This window comes from Daucus carota, chromosome 7 (genome assembly GCF_001625215.2).
Source record: "Daucus carota subsp. sativus chromosome 7, DH1 v3.0, whole genome shotgun sequence".
Lineage (NCBI taxonomy): Eukaryota > Viridiplantae > Streptophyta > Magnoliopsida > Apiales > Apiaceae > Daucus > Daucus carota.
The window spans coordinates 13,625,929-13,649,765 of NC_030387.2; the positions used below are offsets into that span (position 1 = coordinate 13,625,929).

General features: G+C 34.0%; 4 protein-coding genes across 5 annotated transcripts; 3 read left to right on the top strand and 1 right to left on the bottom strand.

Moving 5' to 3' along the window:
- The first annotated feature begins 494 nt into the window (after positions 1-494).
- On the top strand, positions 495-4,354 carry LOC108193470 (phosphoribosylformylglycinamidine cyclo-ligase, chloroplastic). The gene is made up of 9 exons (XM_017360135.2): positions 495-638; positions 853-1,239; positions 1,944-2,038; positions 2,120-2,221; positions 2,302-2,361; positions 2,993-3,165; positions 3,323-3,425; positions 3,509-3,667; positions 3,898-4,354. Exons 2-9 carry the CDS (start codon positions 879-881, stop codon positions 4,066-4,068), a joined length of 1,224 nt encoding a protein of 407 aa, XP_017215624.1. The 5' UTR covers positions 495-638; positions 853-878; the 3' UTR covers positions 4,069-4,354.
- Positions 4,355-6,066: 1,712 nt separating this feature from the next.
- LOC108193500 (small ribosomal subunit protein uS19x) lies at positions 6,067-8,126 on the bottom strand. The gene is made up of 4 exons (XM_017360182.2): positions 7,959-8,126; positions 7,733-7,881; positions 7,574-7,631; positions 6,067-6,495 (listed from the first exon to the last, which is right to left on the bottom strand). Exons 1-4 carry the CDS (start codon positions 7,959-7,961, stop codon positions 6,247-6,249), a joined length of 459 nt encoding a protein of 152 aa, XP_017215671.1. The 5' UTR covers positions 7,962-8,126; the 3' UTR covers positions 6,067-6,246.
- Positions 8,127-11,027: 2,901 nt separating this feature from the next.
- Positions 11,028-18,530, top strand: LOC108196798 (uncharacterized). Of its 2 annotated transcripts, none has more exons than XM_017364234.2 (10): positions 11,028-11,205; positions 11,535-11,619; positions 11,745-12,170; positions 14,069-14,272; positions 14,344-14,511; positions 14,832-15,185; positions 15,449-15,525; positions 15,817-16,177; positions 16,447-16,659; positions 18,050-18,530. In XM_017364234.2, the coding sequence occupies exons 2-10, from the start codon at positions 11,575-11,577 to the stop codon at positions 18,377-18,379; spliced, it is 2,178 nt and encodes a 725-aa protein (XP_017219723.1). In that variant the 5' UTR covers positions 11,028-11,205; positions 11,535-11,574; the 3' UTR covers positions 18,380-18,530. The 2 variants fall into 2 exon arrangements, with proteins under 2 accessions (XP_017219723.1, XP_063937635.1); XM_064081565.1 differs by having other exon boundaries at positions 11,085-11,205; positions 11,491-11,619.
- Positions 18,531-21,603: 3,073 nt separating this feature from the next.
- On the top strand, positions 21,604-23,350 carry LOC108194127 (syntaxin-related protein KNOLLE). The gene is made up of 2 exons (XM_017361026.2): positions 21,604-22,305; positions 22,833-23,350. Exons 1-2 carry the CDS (start codon positions 21,703-21,705, stop codon positions 23,160-23,162), a joined length of 933 nt encoding a protein of 310 aa, XP_017216515.1. The 5' UTR covers positions 21,604-21,702; the 3' UTR covers positions 23,163-23,350.
- Positions 23,351-23,837: the final 487 nt, after the last annotated feature.

Here is a 23,837-nt window from a genome sequence, read left to right on the forward strand (position 1 = left end):
AGCGATTAATCAAATCGATGATTTTTAAAACTATATTCATCTTGCCCTTTTTAGTTTTTGTAATTTCTTATTTTAAAATATTCATCCAAGTACGATAATAACAATGACCGTGTTTGGAAGTTAGAGGTTTGAGGTGGCCCAGAGGTTTGACCGTTTCAATCCGCTAATGTTAGTGTTTGATAGTTAACGGATTGAAATAGAGGTTTGAGTTTAAAAACCTAATTCTCAAAAAGATATTTTGAAGAGTTTTTTAGGTTAACGGTTTGGATATGTGTCGCAAAAAGTTCATCAAACAGTTATTTACCAAACAGTTTTACAAGAAATTTCTAATTCATTCCGCTAGTCAAAACTTCTATTTCATTCAGGTAGTCAAAACATCTAATTTAAATCCACTAACCGCTAATTCACAAACCGGTTCAATATCAGGAAAGGAATATTCTTGTTTTAAAAAACCCCGAATACTGTTGAAAAGGTATTGCATATTTGCATTGCATATAGCCTATGTAAAACGGAAAACGAGTAAAAAGTAAAACCCTAGCTTCTTTTTTATAATTCAATTAAAATTGGGGGTATACCTTGCTTAAACCCTAGGCTACAGCTTACAGAGCTTACTCTCTCTTCATTCTCTTATCTGGGTGGTAAGTTATACACACAATTTCTTCATTTAATCATTGCTTTTATGTATATACACATTCCAATTAATCTGTATATCTTGATTTGGTTCATGTGGGTTTTTAATGTGATTTTGCACTTGTATTCTTTAATTGAAATTGTTTGATGAAACAATATTTTGTTGTGATTTAAGTAGTTTGTATATGAGAAGCCTGTAGTCATTTCAATTATTTTGTACAGTCCTGCGATAATCTGCTCTCGGAACCATGACTATGCCCTTCGGAGCAAATTTCGAGCTCTCGAGATGCAATGTGACATCTGTTAGCCCTTCTTGTCCGAAATTGGGCATGTCTGTGGCACAATTACGTGACCCTTTGCACCTTCGCCTCTCAAATAGGTGTTTTGCATATTCGTTGGCTCCTAGAGAAGTTTTATGTAGAACAAAAAGGGTTAACAGTAGAATTTTGTGCACGATGTCGGAAAGTAGTGTGGATGGCGGTAACAAGTATGAGGGCATGCTTACTTATAAAAGTGCTGGGGTGGACATAGATGCTGGATCAGAGCTTGTTAAAAGGATTGCAAAAATGGCTCCTGGAATCGGAGGCTTTGGTGGACTTTATCCTTTTGGTATTGTCTTCTTCCTAGTTTCTGTATGGCAATTTGAGTCCTGAACTTATAAAAGAAACTTATTTAAGTTATTCTTGATGGTATTAATATGACGTAGACACAATCCAAGATGTGTTATAAAACATTTTAAAACTGCAGATTCCAGCGTTAAGGAACTTGAATCTGAGGGAGGTTCCTTTAATATATTATATCATCTTATATTACTTTATTTGGGGTCTCATTATCTTACAAAACAAATTGCTCTGTTTTTTCCTCACTCAAAAACTGGTCGTTTCATTTTCTGTCACTCTTTGTATTACTAAGTTGTTAGACACTAGAGTAATTGAGATTTACAAGTCTGCAAGTGTGCAACACAACCGAAGTAATAGATAGAAGTTTTGGGTAAAGCACAGGCTTATGTACCTGGTGTTCTAGGTCACAAGTTTAAATTGTTTTTTTTACTTGAAGATTGTTTACATGTGTACTTGCTGCTATAAGTCAATCTTTCTGTGAAAGTTGCAATTTTGAGTACCTTATAATTCTACAATTGATGTTGCAACAATTTAATGGATAAATTCGAAATTACTATACTGAAAAGCAGTAAAATTATGCTTAGTCAAGTAGGCACCAATCCCCATGGCATACATGCTATATATGTCTTCAGCTCAGACTTCTAATATTTTATTTGATTTCAAACTATTTAATATGCGCTCTTTCTTGAGCAGGGGATTCCTATCTTGTGGCTGGTACAGATGGCGTGGGAACCAAACTTAAGTTAGCATTTGAAACTGGAATTCATGACACTATTGGCATTGATCTGGTAAATAGCAATACTGTATCCGTGTCTTGTAATGCAAAAATGTTATTTCTGTATATTTTTTACTAAAGCAATTTCCTTTAGGTTGCGATGAGTGTCAACGATATTGTTACTTCTGGTGCAAAGCCTCTATTTTTTCTTGATTACTACGCAACAAGTCGTCTAGATGTTGATCTGGCTGAAAAGGTAAGCACTGTGATTAAACTGTTCTGAGTTTGTCTCGAATACTAGATTAACTTATTTATGTTTGCTTAATGTTTACCCAGGTTATAAAAGGCATTGTCGATGGTTGCCAGCAATCAGAATGTGTTCTTTTAGGAGGAGAGGTATTCACCGTTACTCTGGAGATTTCATAATATTTTAATAACGCAATTCGATGTGTTGAGAATGTATCTACTTAAAAACTAATCCAGCTGTCTTGAGATATTACACATTTTTTTGGTTTAGTGATGGTGGATCCAGTAATGTGTTAAAAGTGATATATATTAATATATCTTTAGGACAACTTTTGTTTGTGTATTCTAGTTTGTAATATTTTATTAATATTTAAATATTATATGTAATATCTATGGAACATTTTATAATTTTTACTGGCCAATCTAGGAACAGGTTTAGGATGTAATAGCAAGGTTGAGGGAGTTAGGTAGAGGGAGTTTGTATAAATATAGGTATATCAGTATATGTATTTATGTATGAGTAGAAGACAATCATATTTTCCTGCTTGGCTACTTTTTATTGTTTATGCATAATTAATGAGGTGGGTTAACATGGTTTGATGCACATTGTATCATGTAATTACTTTTACTGCAATGGCTGAATGCCTCATGCATCATGGCATCGTGCATGTTAGAAACTCACAGGAGGGTTTTTTTTGCATGCGAGTTTGCTAGTTTGATTTTGCAAGCTTTAATCAACAAAATCTATATACTTAAAAAGTAAAGTTCATTTGCTCCTTAGACTGCAGAGATGCCAGATTTCTATGCCGATGGTGAGTATGACCTTAGTGGTTTTGCGGTTGGCAGCGTAAAAAAAGATTCCGTTATCAATGGGAAAAATATTGTGGCGGGAGATGTTCTTATTGGCCTACCTTCTAGCGGAGTTCACTCAAATGGTTTCTCTCTCGTCAGAAGGTATTACAGTTGCTTTGTGATACATTTGAATCCTCTGCCTTCATACTTTGTTGAATTAATTTTCAAAATTACTAGTAGCAAAAATAAGAGTTAATTATTGATTGATTATAGTCTACACTTCTCATGTAGCCTATATGTTGGTGTCACATTTATGCAGGGTCCTTACTAAAAGTGGACTCTCTCTAAAAGACAATCTCCCTGGTGAATCTGTCACATTAGGTGAAGCATTGATGGCTCCTACTGTTATATACGTTAAGCAGGTCATCCCTCTTATCTGGTTTACATATAATTGTCAGTGGTATTTAAAAGTTGCTAGAATGATAATTGAATTTTGTAAAAGCAGGTGCTTGATATAATCAGCAAGGGAGGTGTCAGAGGAATCGCCCACATCACTGGCGGTGGTTTTACAGATAATATCCCTCGTGTATTTCCAGACGGCCTTGGAGCTGTAATTTTCAAGGATTCTTGGGTAGTTCCTCCTGTTTTCAAATGGATACAGAAGGTGAGTCACCACATGTACCTCTTCACTTCCATCATTAGGTCACACTGGCCTTTACTTGCAAAGAATAAATCATTCTGACAAATTATCAGTTTACTAACATTGTACTTTGATTCAAATTTTAAAGCTTGCCAGAAATTTACCAAAAAATGTCATGCTTCTGTTACCTGTTTCCATGATATCCAGTATGTTATATTTTCCTCTTACCTCTCTCCTGTATTAATAATTGCAAGGCTGGAGGAGTAGAAGATGCGGAAATGAGGCGGACCTTTAATATGGGAATTGGGATGGTTCTTGTTGTTAGCAAGGAGGCGGCTCTTAGGTTACTTGGTGATGCACACACATCAAATATAGCATATCGGATTGGTGAAGTTGTAAAGGATGTCGGAGTGAGGTATCAATAATATATTCGCCTCCAAGAATATATTGTAAAACTAGTTATTTCATCTTGTCAGTAAGATGTTTTGCAGCCACAGATGTATCATGTGTCATACGTTTTGGTGTTACAAGATGCAATTCTAGGGTGTACCAAATAATGTTGTATCTACAAGTTGCCATAATTTACAGGTTACAACATCTTTTCTGTTGTAATGGCATAGTGCTGTGGTATTGTCCTGGGCTTTTTCCGTACTCATCTTGTAACAAATTTTGAATACTTTCTGTTCTGAAATCAATTTCTATCCTGTGGTATGTGCAAATGTTGTCCTAGCTATAAGTCTATAAATGCATAAGCATCCCTGTCCTGCAGCTTCTCACACACTACACATAATCCTCACTCGCCCATTGGCAGCTTCTCTTGACTTTTAAGAACTTTGATTTTTGGATAACATCGTAAGGTTCTTTCTATAAATGTTTTTACCTTTGGATATATTTCATCCAATGTATATAGGGGCCTTCTCCTTGAGGATCCACTATAAATAGTAACTTAGTAACTCTTTACGAGAGCCAATGATATATGAAAGAAGGAGCGGTCAAGTTTAAAAACATAGACAGGACACGGCATAAAAATAGGGAGAGACACGTGCATACACCCAAACCCTGGAAACAAGGACACGACTTCTACGTAGTAGGGATTTATGTTATGTAGTTGTTTTTGTGTATGGATTAATTATTAATATAATATAAAACTATGTTTATTATAAAAGTTAAAACTATTAAGACATAGATGATTTTGAAAAATACATAACACATGTTCTGTATTTTAAATCCTATGTTCTGTATTATTTTTTGTGTACAGTAATTGATTCATATAAGTTAAAATTATTAAGAAATAGATGATTTTAAAAAATACATGACACGCCGTAAAAAAATATGAAACTTATGATATGTTCTGTATTTCAATTCTTATGTTCTGTATTATTTTTTGTGTACTGTAATTGATTTAAATAATTTTGTAAATGTTATTTTTTGACGTTACTATACATTTTATTTTGTTCTGTAATTTATATTTTGCTATTTTAGTTTTCATATATTTTTTAAATTTTTTATGTCATACATATATGTGTATAAAACATATAATTTTAAATAGTCTTATAAAATATAGAACATATAAATTAATATTATAAAAAATAGATAAATTTAAATTAAAATTAAAATTAAATATATAAATAAACAAGGATATGTTCAGAATATACTATAGTTTTGATGTATTTTAATATAGTAATATAGTTTAAGAGCATACCCAAAAAATTAAAAAGATAGATCATAAAAAATATGATAATTTAAAAATATATATTAATAATACGAAATATAAAATCAAATTAAAAAAATATATGTGAATATGTGTTTACACGCGTGCTTAAGTGTCTGGGTGTTAGGTTTACAGTTACACGCGTGTAGATGTATTGTATGGCTCAGATCAAAAGTTACCAAGTTACTCGCTGAAGGGAGTTCCTCGTTGAACCATCCCCTATATATATATATATATATATATATATTATCATATGACCTGGGTCCCAAAATATGGAGAGCCACATAGCTATCGACAGACGACAGTTCTTTTAAACCATTGAGGAAGAGAACCGGCAAACTTTGAGGTGCATGGTAAAATGCAGTCTTGCTATAAATAATTACTCCATGCGAGTAAAACTGCAGACTTCCACAACGAACCGAACTATTCGATAGCAAGATTTTACACTAATTTAAAGTTGAACACAAAAACTATAAATATAATAGTTAGATTAGTCGTGAGTCCACCACTGAAATGATTGTCAAGAGAAGAGAAAATAGCACAAGTATATATATAACCTCCTATATATATGTGAAAATATATGGAATCAGTACAAAGCTAATTTTTCATCAACAAACAAAACAAATGGTTCAGTTTTAACATATCCCAGTTCTCAGCACAATTTTCCAAAAGCTGGGCTAAAATTTAGGTGCACAGTTTACCAACAATCAGGGGAGCAAAACAATTTCAATTGGAAGTTTATAGAAATAAATTCCTGTCTATCATCAGGGATAGCCTTTTCAAATTAAAACAGTTTAAAAATTAACAGATCCAAATTGAGAATTCCAACCTAATACATAACTTCAATAATGTAACTACGAAACTCAAGAACAATCCAGATTCTCAAAAGATCTCACTTCAATGGGATAAACCTTGAGGAGTGGGTGGCACCAATACCAGGTCTTCCATGCTTAACTGGCTTGTATGAAATGGAGAACTCAGCCAAATAATGTCCGATCATTTCGGGCTTGATCTCAATCTGGTTGAAGGTCTTGCCATTGTAAACTCCAACAACACTCCCGATCATCTCAGGAACGATGATCATATTGCGAAGGTGAGTCTTCACAAGCTCTGGCTTCTCACCTGCTGGTGCCTCTCGTTTCTGTAGAAAGAAGGCAATTAGTAGATATAACATAAATAATTTGCTGTATATGTCATACATTCCAGCTTCATTTAGACAGAGATGCAAATTAATCATCAAAACATTATCTCATCAGTCTCTGAACACATTGGTCAACAGACTCATCAATAGGGAAAAAAAAAATACCAGAACTAAAGTGCAATCACATCTTACAGCTAACATTTATAATATTCCCGTACTTGATCATCAATTCTAGGCATAGTCAAAGAACAAGGCACTGTGTTATTTGATAATGTGTCTTTTCCCGATTGGCATATTTGAGATTATATATCTTGATATATATTTCCATTCCCAGCAACACATAATAAGACTAACTTGTCCAGATCACATCCGACTCATGCTAATTCTATTTGATCAAACTCAAAATTTGAGTTTAAGGTTAAAATTTTCAATACAAATTCTTCAGTTCAACAAAACAAGTTAACAAAGATGGCCCCATTTGCTAACTGATAAAGGACATGGTATAGTAGATATCATCAACCTCAAAAATAAGAGGACAACAGTATCTTAAGCCTAATAGTAACATCCATATCATAACTGCAAGTATGACGTTCAATGCAAAGAAAGCTCTGCGTCATTGATACTCATTTTAAGTTTTTTTTTCCCTGAAGTGCTCTATTAAATAACATTACTGAATTGGCCAAGATAGCAAATTAGCAATGACAAAATATACCGGAACCTTCAATAGAAGATATACATAATACATAGAGGGTGCAATAAAACATGGTTGCTATTCTTAAAAATCTACACACTTTTAAACCTTATGGTGGGATATCTAATTATGTAAAACTAATAGGTCACAAAATAAATTAGAAACACAGCAGCAGAACTACAGAACTACTTGGTCTTGACCTCATATGCATACATTTTGATGGTAAATCCCGTAAATTTAAAATAAACTAACACAAATCAAAACAGACGGCTTAATACATTGTACACATAGAACACACATTCATAACCACCTAAGCAAATTCCAAAACAAAAATTCAGCAAAAACTAAACAGAGTCCCAAACCAAAAAAGATCAATTCAATTCATACCGCCTTGCGGAGCTTCTTGATCAAAGCCATCGGCTTCCTCTTCAACCCTCTCTGAAACCTATCACATTCACCGATCCAAATCAATCAATAAACATCACAATTAACTAAAAAACCAAAAAATCAACATAAATACAAAATTAAAAAACAAAAAGCGGTTACCTTCTTCTGGCACGAGCACCGAAGAGCTTAACAAGCTCATCAGTGGACATATCAAGAAGCGCATCCAAATCAACTCCTCTGAAACTGAACTTCTTGAACGTCCTCTTCTTCGGTGCTCCTGCTGCCGTCACGTCTACTTCCACGTCCGCCTATACATACACATATACACACAATTAGAAAAGATAGATTCATTTTCGAAACATATGAGAATTTGATTGAGACTCACCATAGCTGCTTCGGATTAAGCTGAGAGAGTGTAGATGTGTATATCAACGAGGGCGCAGCAGCTAGGGTTTTGGGAAAATATTTGTTTTAGTTTTATAAGTGGAGAGGAAGTGGGCTGAAGTTTTACTTGGGCCTCAGCTTTTACGACTCTCGGTTTCTTCGCCCGTTTGTATCTTCAATTGGGTCGTAACTCGTAACAATTTAAAAGGCGTTTTCAGAGAATTCGGTAGATCATCGGAACCAAATCAAACCAAACATAGTCAGTATATACGATTTAAAATAAAGTTTGAGGAGGTAATATGTACGCTGATCATGTCCTTATCTTTAGAGTAGGGAGTTGTTTCTGTGAAAACTCTCGACTTAGTGCATAATAAATAAATAAAACAGTGTGTGATATAATATTAATATAATAGCTTAGCCAACGGCCTCTTTCACGTGGGACTTACATATGAGACTTAGTGAAACAGTTCCATTTGTCGATGATGGATCACAATTGTTTAATCATTTGAAACTACTTTAAAGAATATATGATAACATCAATTTGGAAGTTTCAAAACAAGTGTTTCATTCGCAAGAAAAGTGTACAATGTAGGAGTACATAGTAGAGTGAATGTGAGTATGTGACTAAACTCCACAAATTTCCAAAACATGTGATTACATGTGACGCACAAAGTCGAAGAAAAGATGAATGAAATCTTGTTGGTAATAGAAATTTTTTATATACTGAAATTCGTTAGTATTAATAATATTATTATTGTCAATAAAAATATGTTTTTCATAAAAATAAAATTATTAAAATTATGTAATAAATTAAATCTACCTGCCGGGTCTCCGGCAATTCTTTGAGGAGGAAAGGAAACAAAAATAATAAGAAAGAAAAATAATTAGAAATTCAAGTGTTGAGGGACACTTTAATCAAAGATGTATTTTTTGGACACCGGGTAAATCAGTTTTCACTGGTGGAAAGCCCCGATTCCCTTTTTTTTCCTGTTTTCTTGTTTTGAAATCTTATTTCTCATTCAATAAGTTCCCAATTTATTTGGGTTTTGTTAGTCTCTCCTTCTTGTGAGAGTTGGTTTGTTTTGTGTTTGGTGTGTTTTGATGTTTTTCATGACCGAGGTTATAGATCGGCATGATTTTCATGGGTTTGATTCAGATTTGAAGGTTATCATGGGATCACATCTATGGTCGATTGTTCAGAATACTCAGGTGAAAACCAATCAGATGGAAACAAGTGTGTATATTCAAATCATCTTCAAATCGCTCAGTTGCCTCTCCAAGAAGGAAGGATTCAACAGCGATATTTTTCAGCGTCTGTCCAATTTCGATTGTGTTTGTAGATGCCGTATGGCTTTTAATTAATGAATTGATTCCTTTTTATCAAAAAAAAAAAAAGTTATTGAAATGTTTCTAGAATTTTCTTGCTATGGAAATATAGTATTCTTTTTTCTTCAGAATAATTTATTAAAGGAAATTTGACAAAAATACCCCCTTCTTAACATTTTAATTGCAAAACTACCGTATGTCTTTTTCTCTTGCAAAAATACGGTTCTTTTAAAATCTCATTAAAACTTCCAATTATGCGCTCATTCTTGCCATAGCTTTGTACATGGTTTTATCTTCTTCATCTCTGATTCACAATCACTTAAATGATATATCATTTGTTATCTCTTATACGAATCTTCAAACTTTATCCATTTTCGTCGCTTAAATGGTCTCTTAAGGTCTTGTCAGATCTGCGACGATGATATTGTGTTTTCAGATATAAGTGATAATATCGGAATTTCAAATGCAGGTAATCTATTTGTTGCCTGTAACGAGAGACTAGTAGTGATGAATGAAATCAATGTTATGAGGATTGTTATTTACAAAGAAGTAGGTTATTTTTAGTTGATTTTAGAGTTATTTTTAGTTGATTTCGTGGTTACTTTTGTCATATTAGTATTGGCCCCGCAGGGGTATATTTTTCATTAATTGCAACCACATAACTTATTATGCAACTAAGAGCAAGTCCAACAGCCGCCCTATTTAGTGTCCTAAGTCATAATACAAGGCATTTGATGAAAAAACTTGATCTAACAATGTCCTAGTGATGCCCTATATCACTAGGACAACCCATTCAAACCCTATTTTTGAGGCGCTCTCTCTACTTGCCCTATCCCATATTTTATAATAAATTCTTACCAACACTCTTTTTCTCTCTCTATTTTATATTATGTTTTAATGATGAAAGTGAACTTTTAATAATAAAATATTAAACATATAATGAAAATAAGGCACATTGTTGAAGTTGAAGTTAGTAAAATATGTCCTAAACTATTAGGACATAATTTTTTATATTATATTGGGTTACAACTAGGACACTGTTGGACTTGCTCTAAATGTAATTTTTAACATAATATTTTAAAGTTGTATTTGACTATTTGTGACCACGTACAGGGTTTGTAGTAGTTGCATGTATGATTGCAAATGGAACCATCATATTCTTGCAATTTTTTTTACGGGGTGTATTCGATTGGGATTTTAATGCATTGTTTTTAGTCTATGGATTTTAATGGATTGTATGGGATTTTGATTTTTTGCGGATTCTTGATGAAATGTCGCAGAGTTGATAGGATTTAGGTACAATGCTTCAAAATCCCATTGAATTTGGTGGGATTTCAAAAAACTTAAAATAGACTGAAGAATGCCACAAAATCCATCATTTTATGAAATGAAAAAAAATCCATCAACATTTGAATACCATCAGATTTTAATGGATTTTAAACAATCCCAATTGAATACCATCAGATTTTAAAGCATAATTTAAAATCCCAATTGAATACCACTAGATTTTGTAGCATAGTTTAAAATCCCAATTGAATACCTCAAGATTTTAATGGATTTCAAACAATCCCAATCGAATACCTTCGGATTTCATGAATGCAAAAAATGCTTTAAAATCCCAATCCAATACACCACTCTTAGAATATCACAGTTTCACAATTTATTTTAAAAAATGACAATATTTTTGCAAAACATCCTTTTGACTTGGATATTTATAAGAAAACCTCTTCAACGAGCCTAGTTGCCGAAAGTTATACATTGAAAAATGAAAATCATATATATTCGGTTTATTTTTAAACCCTTTTGTGCGTAAATTGATGAGGGCAACATACAGAAACAATTTTCCAAGCAGCTTCAACCATCCACCGAGGAGCCAAGCAGCGCCGATCGGCCATTTCAATCCTTGCGATCCTAATTGCCACGTATGCTTATCTATCTCTTTTAACCGGTTCGGGTCGGGTTTAATATTCTGTAATTATTTGATTGAATTTAAGCACTAATTTTAACTTATTTATTGATTTGTTCTTGTGATTACAACTTCGATTCATTGCGGTATACTTTTCAACTTATCTTACATTTTATCCAACTTGTGTAACTCTCGGATTATACTGTATTTGTATTAGTTTGAATCAATGTGTTATTGTATATCAGCAAATTTTGTTTTGGATGCTTACTCCCATGCTTTTGCTTGTGCTTTTATGATTTAGTAACGGAAGCTCTACATTTCTTATATTTGTCGTGAATGATACAGTAATTCAATTTTTGGTGGACAAGTAGAAGCAAGAGAGAAAATGCTATCGGGATTGAAGTTTATACCGCGTGATGAAGTGGAACAAGTAACTTCATATTTTTTATTGCTAATATTTAATGATTTTGCTTTAATATTCGTGTTTTGGACAGTTTGTTGTAATTAGGAAATATATGTAACTTCTTGTTTCTTTATGTAATTTGGGGAATTTAGGTTAGAGAAGACAAGTTGGATGATTCTGCAAAGGAGAGGAAAAAGTCGAAAAGTAGGAAGAAGCATAGGAAGAAGAAGGAGAAGTCTCGTTCTGATAGTTCAGATGATGAATTGGGGAAAATAAGGAAAAGGTCTAAGAAGAAGAATTGGCATGGTTCAGATGATGATGATTTCTCCTCCTCCAGTGGTAGTGATAGTCTAAGTGACTCTAAATTGAATAAGAAGAGAAAGACTGATAAGAGAAAAGCAAAAAAGAAGTATGACGACACCTCGGAAGATGAGGAGAGAGATGCTGTTGAAAAAGCTGATAAGGATAGTGCGAGGAAAGATATGGGACTTGACTGGATGCTTAGACCGAAAGAGGATATCGGAAAGAAGGGCAACCATGTATCCGACGATTTGCTAGAGAGAACTCCAGTTGAAGAGGTATGTTCTTGTATGAGATATATATGCATATATAATTTGTTTGAAACTATGAATACACCAGTGCTAATTTATGATATTGTATAAATGCAATCTGTTATTGGGAAAATATGCGATATATGTATGATTAATCTTTTTGGTTATACCGTACCAAACTTTTTACATACTTATAACATCATACTTGCACTTCAAGTACATGTGGTTAGTCATTGCTTGATTTTTTAAGATAATTTTATCAATATTATTCTTGCTGAAAGATGGTATTGTCTCAATCCTATCTTGTTACTATCATAGACATAGTTCTAATGCCAAGTTTGCACGGAAAAAGGTTTATAGCCAATGCCTCATCTTTTTTTTTTTTTTCCTTTTCTGTTTTAGTTAACCGATATGCCTTGCCACTTTGTTTGCGTAGCAAGCACCTTTTGCAATATCCAATCTTGCATATGGAACCAATTGCTTTGTACAACGAACACTAAATTTCTAGTCTTTTGGAACCTTAACTAAGAAAGCCTTTAGTTCGTACTATTTAGTGTTTCATTATCGCTGGAACAAAACTTAGTAGAAATATAGTTCTTGATCCACTTTCTTTTAATTGCTTGATCAGTAAACCCTTTGGTTTGCAAGTTTAAAAGGATTAAGCTAATAATCACAATAGATGGTTACTACCCTACTGAGCTCAGAGCACGTAATTTTGGACTAATTCGTCGACGACGTTTCATTCATCTCTTTCCACATGATAATTTCTTGCTATTCTGTCCTCTGTGAGAGTGCAGATGTACTATGTACTGCCTCTTCAAGCAGGTTACACTTGTTATTTTTTTCTATTTTGTGGTTAGAGTTGTGGTTGACAAATATGGTGCATGAAGGCTGTAATCAGTATTTAGGTATCCTCCTTCTCATGCATATAACATACTCCCTCTGTCCCATTTTAACTGATGTTTGACTTTTTAACACGTATATTGAGGTGTAAAAAAACAATATCTACACTCAATAAAAAATTTCAATTCTTATATCAAATAAAAGTTTAGACTCTAAACTTTTATTTGATATAAATTTTATAAAAAATAATCATGTTTAGATGTAATTTTTTTAACATCTTAAAATACGTGTAGAAAAGTCAAAAGCAGTTAAAATGGGACGGAGGGAGTATTAAAGAATATCAATCTACATGCATGAATTTCTATATTTGTTTCCAATCCTTTCTCGGGCAGTACTTGTGTACTCTAGCTTTTCAAGCATTTTAGGTATGTAAAAATCTAGATATGGCATTCCGTTATTCTCCTTGTATCTATTTTTTTCCCACTTGCTCTTTTTCCTACCTTGTGCCATCCTGGCATTGGATTATGTGTGAACATGTGCAAACTTGATCCCAATTTTCCTACCATAATCCATGACTGCTGATATATAATTTTCAACCTTTTTAAGAATGGTCCAACCATCCTTTGGGGTTTTTGTAAATTATCCTTCGTGCCTTTTGTGTTGTGCAAATTAGTCATTGAAGTCATTCTTGGTGCCTTACCTGAGCATTCTCTCTCAGTTAAATAGTTAATAAGACTTATCAAATTGCTCAATATTTCTAACAAGATATAGTTATTACTTAGTTCACAAAGTTACAACTGTTTCACAACTTTTAAATTACAAGTTTTGATATCTATTTTTTCAAAAAAAATGCCTGTGACATGTTAAGTTGCTATATATTTCACCACTGCACATTCGGAATTTATCAAGTCTAAGTATACACCTTTGTTCTTGTAGGACGCTACATGTATGCCCTGGTTTCTTTTCAGGCTGTTATAGGTCTCTTTGTAGTTTGTAGATAATTTGGCAAAAATGGTAGAAGATGCTGCTGACATGTTTGGATTAAACACTAAAGTTTGTCGCTCTCTTTTTTTTCCATTCAGACAAAGAAAGTAAATCCCAAAGAAATGAATCCATACTGGAAGGATGATGGAAGTGGTTATCCAGATGATACAGATACGGGAAAGGCTGGAGGAGATCATCTCTTTTCTTCTTCTGTTGTAGGAGATGGAGGTGCAAGTTGGAGACTGAAAGCTCTGAAACGTGCTAAAGAACAAGCAGCTCGTGATGGACGCAAATTGGATGAGGTATGTTTTTTGTCTTGTATTTTAGCCTTACCTCTTGTTTAAAGCTATAATGAAACCATTTAACTTTGCAGGTGGTTGAAGAGAGATGGGGTTCGCTAGGGGAACTGGCTGTATCTGTGGCATCTCGTTCTGCTGCTCCATCACGTGCTCATCTGACAGCTATACACAATAGAAAGAAGGGACCAGTAGAAGAAAAACAAACTGTCACAGATGCAAAAAGTGAAAGGGCTTATGAGAAGGTAATTAGGTTTTTCTCGACCCATTCTCCAGTCTCCTGTGCTGCTCAACTGTGCGAATCTGTATGAGGATATGACACTTTTTGGGAAATGAAACCATGAATGCTTTGAGAAGTAAGACGTGTAAAATCATGAATAGCATAACAGTTAAACTAGTCGAGCTGTTATTGACATCACACGTCCTTGTTTATATACACCAAGCTGTGATATTATAATCTGTCTCAGTATTTATATTAATTCAAGATAATTAATATAAGCATAAACAAATTTGAATGATTTTCATGACTATCCTTATTTTTCTACTGAAAACATTGAACATGCAGGATGTATCCACCCCTAATCCTAACATGAGGATTCCTAAACGACACGATTCTTTATCATGGGGAAAGGGAAGAAGAAATAGGATGTCCACTGAAGATGCAACCCTTGTATCTTCAACTCTAGCAAGCCTTAATAAGTTTTCTAATGATGGAAGCTTTATGTCCGAAGTAACTAGTCAGCGTTCTGCTGATTCTGGAGCAAAGCGTGACAGAGAAAGAAAGTCGGATGTTGTTCAAATAGATTCAGAGAAACTTAGTGACGCTGTAGTGAAACCTGAAATGAGCGCAAATCAAATAGCTGCGAAAGTAATGCAGCTTCGATTGAAGGGAAAGCATGAAGAGGCTGATAACCTTTTGGTGAGTAATTACTTTCTACTTGCACTTTGCCCTACCCACATGCACATTCATAATCCACTTGGTTACTCTCATCTTTACCAGTATTTTAAATTTAGTATATTCCATGTTGCTTATTTGGTCTGTCAATGTGTGCTTTACATTTGTTTGTGGACTCGGTGTTTCAAGGCTGGCTATGTAATTTACAACTCACTGAAAGTATCAGTGGTAAACATGATGTTATTTCACTTGGTTAATGTGTACTATTGTTTTCCTGGATGTCACAGAAAGAAGCAGAGAAAATGAAAGCTCAGAGTAGTGGTCAGGAAAGTGCAAGCAGAACGCAGGAGGGACACACCCGCAGGTACTTATGCACTTGGTATTGGCTGGTGTTTGCTTCCTTCTAGTGTTTGATTTTTGCTATTAGTTGCAGACCTATGTTGTATCACTGTATTTAAAAGGATAAATAATTAATAGGGGAAGATACGTCTAGTTTTTAAAATATAATTTATGCTTTCTGTATTCATGATGTGAAATTTGTACTCATTTTTTCTTACTACATCAGTTCCTTTTCGCACTTTAGTTGACTGTACTTAGATCAGGCTTCTCCTGTAGGCCTCATAACGCTTTATCTTTCATTTTGTTAATTTTGTAGGTATGTCATGCATGACAGCAGTGTTCGTCAAAAGAAGAACGAAGAAGATGCTGACATGCATCTAGCTACTAAAATAATGCAAAACAAAAAATTTAGCATCTCTGGGCAGGCCGATGATGAATATGACTATGACGAGGGCCCAAGAAAAAAGAGGGAGAATAAAGGAGGCAATGATCATAGGTCAGGAGTAAAGACTAATTTCCCACAGCGCATCTTAACCCAACACGAGCGGTGCCAATTTTGTTTTGAGAATCCCTCGAGGCCAAGACATCTTGTTATCTCAATTGCCAACTTTGTGTATCTTATGCTCCCGCAGTGGCAGCCGATTGTGCCAGGACATTGCTGCATCTTACCTATGCAGGTGAGTGAACTAGTTTAACCATTTTTTTTATGTAACATAAAAGAATGAAGCAGTTCGCACTTGGTTAAAATCTGGTGATGACAGATATTAGATATTGTACTTTCTCTTTCGCATGTAAAGCCTGTAAGCTCATCTTTGCATTGCAAGTGATGTCTTGTAAATATGTAATTAATAATATACTATATGTACAAAGTCAATTTATGCAATAACGGTAACTATCTTTGCTTCAGTTAAACTTAAAGTATTGTTCATCTTTATATTTTTGGCAGCACGAGGCTTCTACAAGAAATGTAGACAACAATGTGTGGGACGAAATACGCAACTTTAAAAAGTGTCTTATCATGATGTTTGCCAAGCAAGAGAAGGAAGTGGTTTTTATTGAAACAGTGATGGGGCTGGCACAGCAACGCCGACACTGTTTGGTTGAGTGCATACCTTTACCTGAAGCTGTTGCCAAGCAAGCACCTTTATACTTTAAAAAGGTAGTGATTTTATGGTTGTAGTTTTTACCCAAACTGCATAATAAATTATGATTATGTTAATCTGGATTTTGATTTTAAACTGGCAGGCCTCTGCCTTAACTCTGAGGCATAACTTGAGAATATCAGGTCTATAATATGTTTATAACTGCATTAGATAACAACTCAAGTCATCAAGGGATGTTCATAATTGAGATGTGAATTATCACTTTATGTAACGCTTTATTTTGGGTGGTTCAAAATTATGCGTGTGCTCAAGGAATTATGCTTTCATAGAACTTGATTATCTACTCGCCACTATTATATTCAGAAACTATACAAGTGATTGTTTGATTGCTCAAACCTAGGGAGACAGACACACATTTTAAAGTTAACTTTCCTAATCTGTTTGGAGACATGATGTCTTATCTGCTCTACTCACAGTTGCTGGCTAAAATCTACCTCTGAATCTCCTTGAACCAGAAACTCACAAACATGTTTCAACGTTTATTGTGACAGTGCTGTCTGGACCCATCTTTAAGGTCTGGGTGGTACACCTTTAATATCAGGGACATTGTGGCACTTACTTAATTACCCTTTTAATACATTTTAGATAGAAATTGATATGCAAGATATTGTGCGGTATCACTTAGGAAAGCTAGGCTCCTTAAATTCCTCTAGGCCCAGTATAGTTTGCATATTGATTGAAATGAAAAACATATTCCTACAGAAAAATGCTACAGATGGCTGAGTTTTCACATATACAGAGTTTCATTCCCCCAAGTTATTTAGATTCTAGATTGGTAAAAAATTGCTTTTTCTTCTTGTCCATTTAAATGCAGAGTTATTAGTGTACTTCCAGCCCTCTTTACTTTTGTTATGTTCTGTCTTGTGGGCATGGCTGTTGATTTGAATTAAAGCTTGAACTCTGGATTTTTATTCAAAACTAATAATACCAAAAAGTGGGGGGCAGAGTATTATATGCTGTGTGACCCTTGTGAAAATTATCAAGAATATGTCTAATTGAGTATTGTCATGTATTTACTTAATATAAGCCTAAAACTGTATTAAGCTCATATAAAGTAGGAGGAAGTATTATATGCTGTGTGACCCTTGTGTAAATTATTACGAAGATTTTCATGTCTACAAGAGCAGTATCATGTATTTCCTTAGTTTATGCCTAAAACTGTATCAAGCTCATAGAAGGTAAGAATGAGGTAGTATCACATGCTGTGTGACCCTGTGTAAATTTTCACGAAGATTTTCACGTCTGCATGAGTTTGTTGAACAAATTGTAGACGGACCACGTATCATGTATCTGTTAGTAGCAGTTTTATCTTGTCTGCAAGAGCTCTTTACTGCATGTTGCATAACTATCTGGCTCCATGCAAATATCTAACAAGTTCACGTTCAGGCAATCGACGAAGCTGAAGACGAGTGGAGTCAGCATAATGCAAAGAAACTAATAGATACAAGCGTGAAAGGCTTGCGCGCCTCGATCCCAAAAGACTTCCCCTATTTTCATGTTGAGTTTGGTTTAAGCAAGGGATTTGTTCATGTTATTGATGATGAAACATCGTTTAAAAGCAATTTTGGTCTCAATGTCTTGAGAGGAATGCTAAAATTGCCTGCTGAAGACATGCACAGTCGCAGGAAGCACGAATCAGTGGACTCACAGAAAGTAGCTGTTAGAAATTTCAATCAAGAATGGGAACCATTTGATTGGACAAAGCAATTAGATTGAAATATTTGGAAAACAATTGGCTGTACCATTAATCTTGCTCCTTTTTTTTTTTGTACCTGTTTGTATTCTTTTTTAGTAAAAATATATGTTGAAATTGCATACTAATACTGCTATCAATTTTTTGATCTATTTAAATTTGTGATTCATAAAATATTCTTGAAACAAATTATATTGGAGAATATTCAGAGATTAGAATTAAGCAAGTGTGAATTTTTGTTTGGTGTTTCTAGGTTGTAAATTACACTTCCACCCCTATTCCTATTTTAACTTTGCTTTTCTTAAAATAGAATGACAAAAATTCATAAGTTTTGAATTGAATTCTTGTAGCAGAGGAGATAATGAATAATGATGCTGTTCGGATCGAAAATATGATACATTGTCCCATATTTGTTTCATATCCGTTCGAAAAGATTCAAATCTGACGAATAAATTAAGCCTAGATAATATATGATTCCAGACGTGAGCGCTCCTATACTCGCTCAGATCAAATTTTATATAGTTTTTCGTCATATGATCGTACCCGAATATCCGAATATGTTCTCTAATTCATATCCGACAGCTTATATTTTAAATCCATTACATTTGTAAGTAAGTAGTCATCATTTTATAAAATTTTAATATCTTATATAAGTATAAATCTTAATAAAATATGATTTTTTTTTAATCAGAAGCAACTTCATTAAACTTACAGAACATCCGACAAGAGAGTCTCCAACAATATAGATGGAGGAGAGGAAAGAACAATAAAATCATTAAACTAACAAGAGAATCTAGCTAGACCATGAGCTACCTTGTTCGCCTGCTTTTTAACATGATTAAGAGATAAATTACGATTACACCTTAACAGGTCTCCACATTGCTGCATCAGGTCTCCCACTTTTAGCAGGTTACATTGCCTTAGGCTTACTGCATATACACTGAGCAGCGAATTACTTTAAACAATGACAGTGCCTCCTACTGCTTCTTGAGATCACAGTGACGCTTCCAAAATGCCTGTAGACTCAGCTTCTATGACTGAAACAGAGCCTGCAAATCTCATTGTCTTCCCTGCAAGAAACTGACCTTGGTGATTTCTGAGAACCATGCCAATTGCAAACGAGTTCTGACCTCCCACAACTGAAGCGTCGACATTGATTTTGAACTGGCAATCCATGCAATCCTGTCTCTAGTACACCCTTGTGGAATACGGCCAGACGGGGTACTTACGGCATCTTCATATGTATTTAGTAAATTATATATTATATATACCTATATATAGTTGTAAGTTTTACTTTAAAATTATTATATTTTATAATATTATGTTTATTTAGATTAAATGATAATTGTTTGAATAATTGAAAATGATATTTAATATTAGTAAATCATATCTAACAGGTAATAATTTTAACGAAACTCAGATATATACGAATCTATCATGATATCTAACATATAGATATTCTTTCAAGTTTACACAATCCAGTGATATTGATTTTTTGCTAAAACTACTGATATTGATTAAAAGAATTGTTTGGGTAATGGATTTGACACTTTCCTATATGAAATTTTGCAGAATCTAGTGATACTAGTGATATTGATTTTTAATTAAACTAGCGGTATTTAATAAAAAATATTGATTTTTGGATCATGAATTTGACTCCTTCATATTTAAATATTTTTGAAATATATACTAATTTGTAAGCTGATCCAAAAGTAATAAAATTAACAATCTAAAGGCTGTACATTTTAAAAGTAATATTCAAAATTAGTTGCCGCTTACACATTTTATTTGGTGTTGAATTTAGTATTGAATTCTATTAAATCAACAAATATCTTTTAATCTTTAGAAAAGTATGTCATGCTTCATCGACTTGCACAATTTGCAAAACAGTTAACTAAAACTACACTATAAACTAAACATTTCCGTCAAATATCAGCAACTGAATTGATTCCCCTGCTTTAACTAAGAAAATAAATTACCTTCAAATAAATCATCACACAATTTTACTAAATTTTTATATCAAAAAGTTTGAGACTTAGAGTCCAAACCGCCGGTATAGAATTTTTTTCGAGGTAATGCTAGAGAACCCAAAAAATTATCCCAAATTTTTTTAGCAAATGATGTGGCAAACACTTAGAATATTATGAGTGGGTGATTGATGAATCTGCATGGGGTCTCATTATTATGAGAGTGAAATCAACCAATCACACTTTGCCACATCATTTGAGAAAAATATTTGGGATAATATATACTCCTTTCGTCTCAATTTATAAGTCCTTTTTGGAAAAAACATGCATACTACTCCCTCCGTTTCAGATTAGATATCCACTTTAAAAAAATCACACAGTTTAAGAAAAGTGGTTGTTCATAAATTAATTGCATTAAATGATCAAAATATGTGGAGTGAGACTGATCTAGGAAATATAAATAAGAAATATGTGGAGTAGTATGACTTTGGAAATACTCCTTCCGTCCGCTTTTACTTGTCTATTTTGATTTTTGACTAGTCAAATTGACTAGATTTTGACTGAACTTTACATGTATCAGATAATTGAGAAAAATAATAAAAATTATATCATTAGAAAGTATATTTAATCTATTTTAATATGCAACTTTCAGATTTTAGAAATAATGAGTAGATAATTTGTAATGTGTAATCAAAAATTGGTCAATTTGACTCTTCGAAAAGCAAAATTGACATGTAAAAGGGGACGGAGGGAGTATAATTTTGCATTGAAAGTTGAAGTGGACAAGTAATTTGAAACAAAAAATTTTCTTGAAAGTGGACATGTAAATTGAAACGGATGGAGTAAAAGAAAAGGTTGTTTATATATAATTTTATCTCATCTATCGTTATTAATGCATTGAAAAGTGAGAATAGAGTTGAGTTTCAAAAAAATCACAACAAATAGAGAGATTTAGTGCATTGAGAATTGAGAATAGAGTTCAAAAAAATCACAATTAATATAGAGACAAATTTATATTGAAAAAAAAGAGAAACAAATATTTTTGGACAATTTTTTTTTTCGAAAAGGGACTTATAAATTTTAGACGGAGGGAGTACTGATTACCTTTTGGCATTGATGTGAAATTTTGTAACGAATACAATTTATTTTAGATCTCATTATTGTCATAAATGCAATAATCCAAATAATACGAGGCACCCATATTTACAAAAATATAGCCGTTGGAAAACTTCAACGGCTTCACAGAACTAAAATCTCAAGTACTTGAATAGAGTTCAATATAATGTCTTTCCATATCTAACTCTCTCACACAATCTGCGCCTTCTCTCTCTAAATTCTCTTTCTCTCTCTGAATTCTCATACTCTATCTTGCATCCAAGATGAATGATCTTATGACAAAGTCATGGAAGAGCTATGTGGATCTAAAGAAAGAGGCCTTGAAAGATCTCGAAGCAGGCCCTGATGTCGAGATGTCGAAGACTACCCAGATGGATGAAGGGCTCACTTCATTTTTAGCTGAAGCGGAGATTGTCAAATCAGAGATGAATTCAATCAAAGACATCTTGGTTCAGCTCCAACAGGCCAGTGAAGACAGCAAGTCCCTTCACAAACCCGAGGCCTTAAAGTCGATACGAAGCAAGATTAATTCTAATGTTGTGTTGGTGCTTAAAATGGCTAGGTCAATTAAGGGTCAGCTGGAAGAGATGGACAGGTCTAATGCTGTGAATAGGAGGCTTTCGGGGTGTAAGGATGGGAGTCCGGTGGATAGGACTAGGTCCGCGGTGACGAATGGGCTGAGGAAGAAGTTGAAGGAGCTGATGATGGATTTTCAGGGGTTGAGGCAGAGGATGATGAGTGAGTACAAGGATACTGTGGGAAGACAGTATTACACTGTGACGGGTGAGTACCCGAATGAGGATGTGATTGAGAAGATTATTTCTGATGGAAATGGCGGGGAGCAGTTCATGGCTAAGGCAATTCAGGTATACAATTTAATCCCTTTGTAAATTTAATTATAATCATCTGTTATTGATGTTTCAGATTTGATGGCTATTTTAATATCTATTTGATGTTTGTATATGTTGGAATTGGGGATTTTTTGTTTGTGAGTGTGAAAATATTTCAGATCTTGTTTCTTAGGCATCCTGAATTTGGTAATGGCTATACTTTCTAAGATTTTATATTAGATGAATATATATGTGCAATTTATCTATTAGTAGATGTGTAATTTTAGGCGTTTTGTGTTCATTCTGTATATTTTAGTAGTAATTGGTTGCTGTGGAAGAGATTCCAGATTTTAGGGATCTTCAGTAATGGCTATACTTTCTAAGATTTTATATTAGATAACTAGATATGTGTGAATTTTGAGGGGTTTTCACTTATTCCATTTAGATTAGTCATCTGATGCTGTGGTGATAATGCAATGATTTGATGATTTAAAACTATATGGATTGAGGGGTTTTGTTTATTCTGTTAAGATTTGCGATCTGAGGATGTGTTGATAATGTAGGAACATGGAAGGGGAAAAGTGCTGGAGACGGTGGTTGAGATACAGGACAGGCATGATGCAGCGAAAGAGATAGAGAAGAGTTTGTTGGAGTTGCACCAGGTGTTCTTGGATATGGCAGTGATGGTGGAGGCACAAGGAGAACAAATGGATGACATTGAGCACCATGTGATGAATGCAGCGCAGTATGTTACTGATGGATCCAAGAACCTTAAGACTGCAAAGGGGTACCAGAAGAGCAGCAGGAGGTGCATGTGCATTGGAATTATATTGCTGTTGATTCTCATTCTAGTCATTGTGCTCCCAATTGCAACCAGCTTTAGTAAATCCTAAGAGAAAGGAGATTAAGTTTCGGAGTTGCTTGGAAATTAGTTGGTATGAACTCCACTCTCGTGAGATGTTCTAGCTATAAGTGGTGTCTTTTGATAAGCGTTGTATTCCTTGGATGTATTTTCCTTGAAAATTCATTGAATTTGTTGATTGATATTTGATATATATATTTTACCGAAAACATTATAAGATGGATAATGATACAATATTTGTAGATTTGCAGATTGCGTGGTGCATAAGTCCTCAATCCCTTGTTCAAGCTAATTCACTAACTGCCTTCAGAGCCCTTTGCCTATGTTACTTTGACTTGGGTACGGAGTGTCGGACACGACACATATCCAAGTATCGGACTCGGGAACTTTGAAAATTGGGGACACGGGGACACTGTCCTATTTTTGGACACTGGTACGGGGACACGTCATAGTATACTAATAAAGAAGTAAGGTAAGTTAGTCATCTTAACAAAAAGTAACAATAAAACTCAAATTAGACATGGTTTTGTAGGGGATTTTGCGAATTAGGCGTCTTATGTACTTTAATCCCTTTCTTGCTTCTTTCTTTTTTCTCACATGTTTCTTTGGAATTGTAAGTTTGACTCATATTTGATTTTTAAATTGGTCAAAGTGTCCACATTTTAGTCAAAGGATCCGACACGAAATAAGTGTCGTGTCCGAGTGT

Excerpts from the sequence above, each read along its gene's own strand:
- LOC108194127 (XM_017361026.2), top strand. The coding sequence starts at position 21,703 with ATGAATGATCTTATGACAAAGTCATGGAAGAGCTATGTGGATCTAAAG. Across the intron at positions 22,306-22,832 it reads TCATGGCTAAGGCAATTCAG|GAACATGGAAGGGGAAAAGT; the intron begins GTATACAATTTA and ends TTGATAATGTAG.
- LOC108193500 (XM_017360182.2), bottom strand. Across the intron at positions 7,632-7,732 it reads GGTGCTCGTGCCAGAAGAAG|GTTTCAGAGAGGGTTGAAGA; the intron begins GTAACCGCTTTT and ends TGAATGTGATAG. Across the intron at positions 6,496-7,573 it reads TCAAGAAGCTCCGCAAGGCG|AAACGAGAGGCACCAGCAGG; the intron begins GTATGAATTGAA and ends TTCTTTCTACAG.
- LOC108193470 (XM_017360135.2), top strand. The coding sequence starts at position 879 with ATGACTATGCCCTTCGGAGCAAATTTCGAGCTCTCGAGATGCAATGTG. Across the intron at positions 2,039-2,119 it reads ACACTATTGGCATTGATCTG|GTTGCGATGAGTGTCAACGA; the intron begins GTAAATAGCAAT and ends AATTTCCTTTAG. Across the intron at positions 3,668-3,897 it reads TTTTCAAATGGATACAGAAG|GCTGGAGGAGTAGAAGATGC; the intron begins GTGAGTCACCAC and ends AATAATTGCAAG.
- LOC108196798 (XM_017364234.2), top strand. The coding sequence starts at position 11,575 with ATGCTATCGGGATTGAAGTTTATACCGCGTGATGAAGTGGAACAA. Across the intron at positions 15,526-15,816 it reads CAGGAGGGACACACCCGCAG|GTATGTCATGCATGACAGCA; the intron begins GTACTTATGCAC and ends TTAATTTTGTAG. Across the intron at positions 16,660-18,049 it reads CACCTTTATACTTTAAAAAG|GCAATCGACGAAGCTGAAGA; the intron begins GTAGTGATTTTA and ends GTTCACGTTCAG.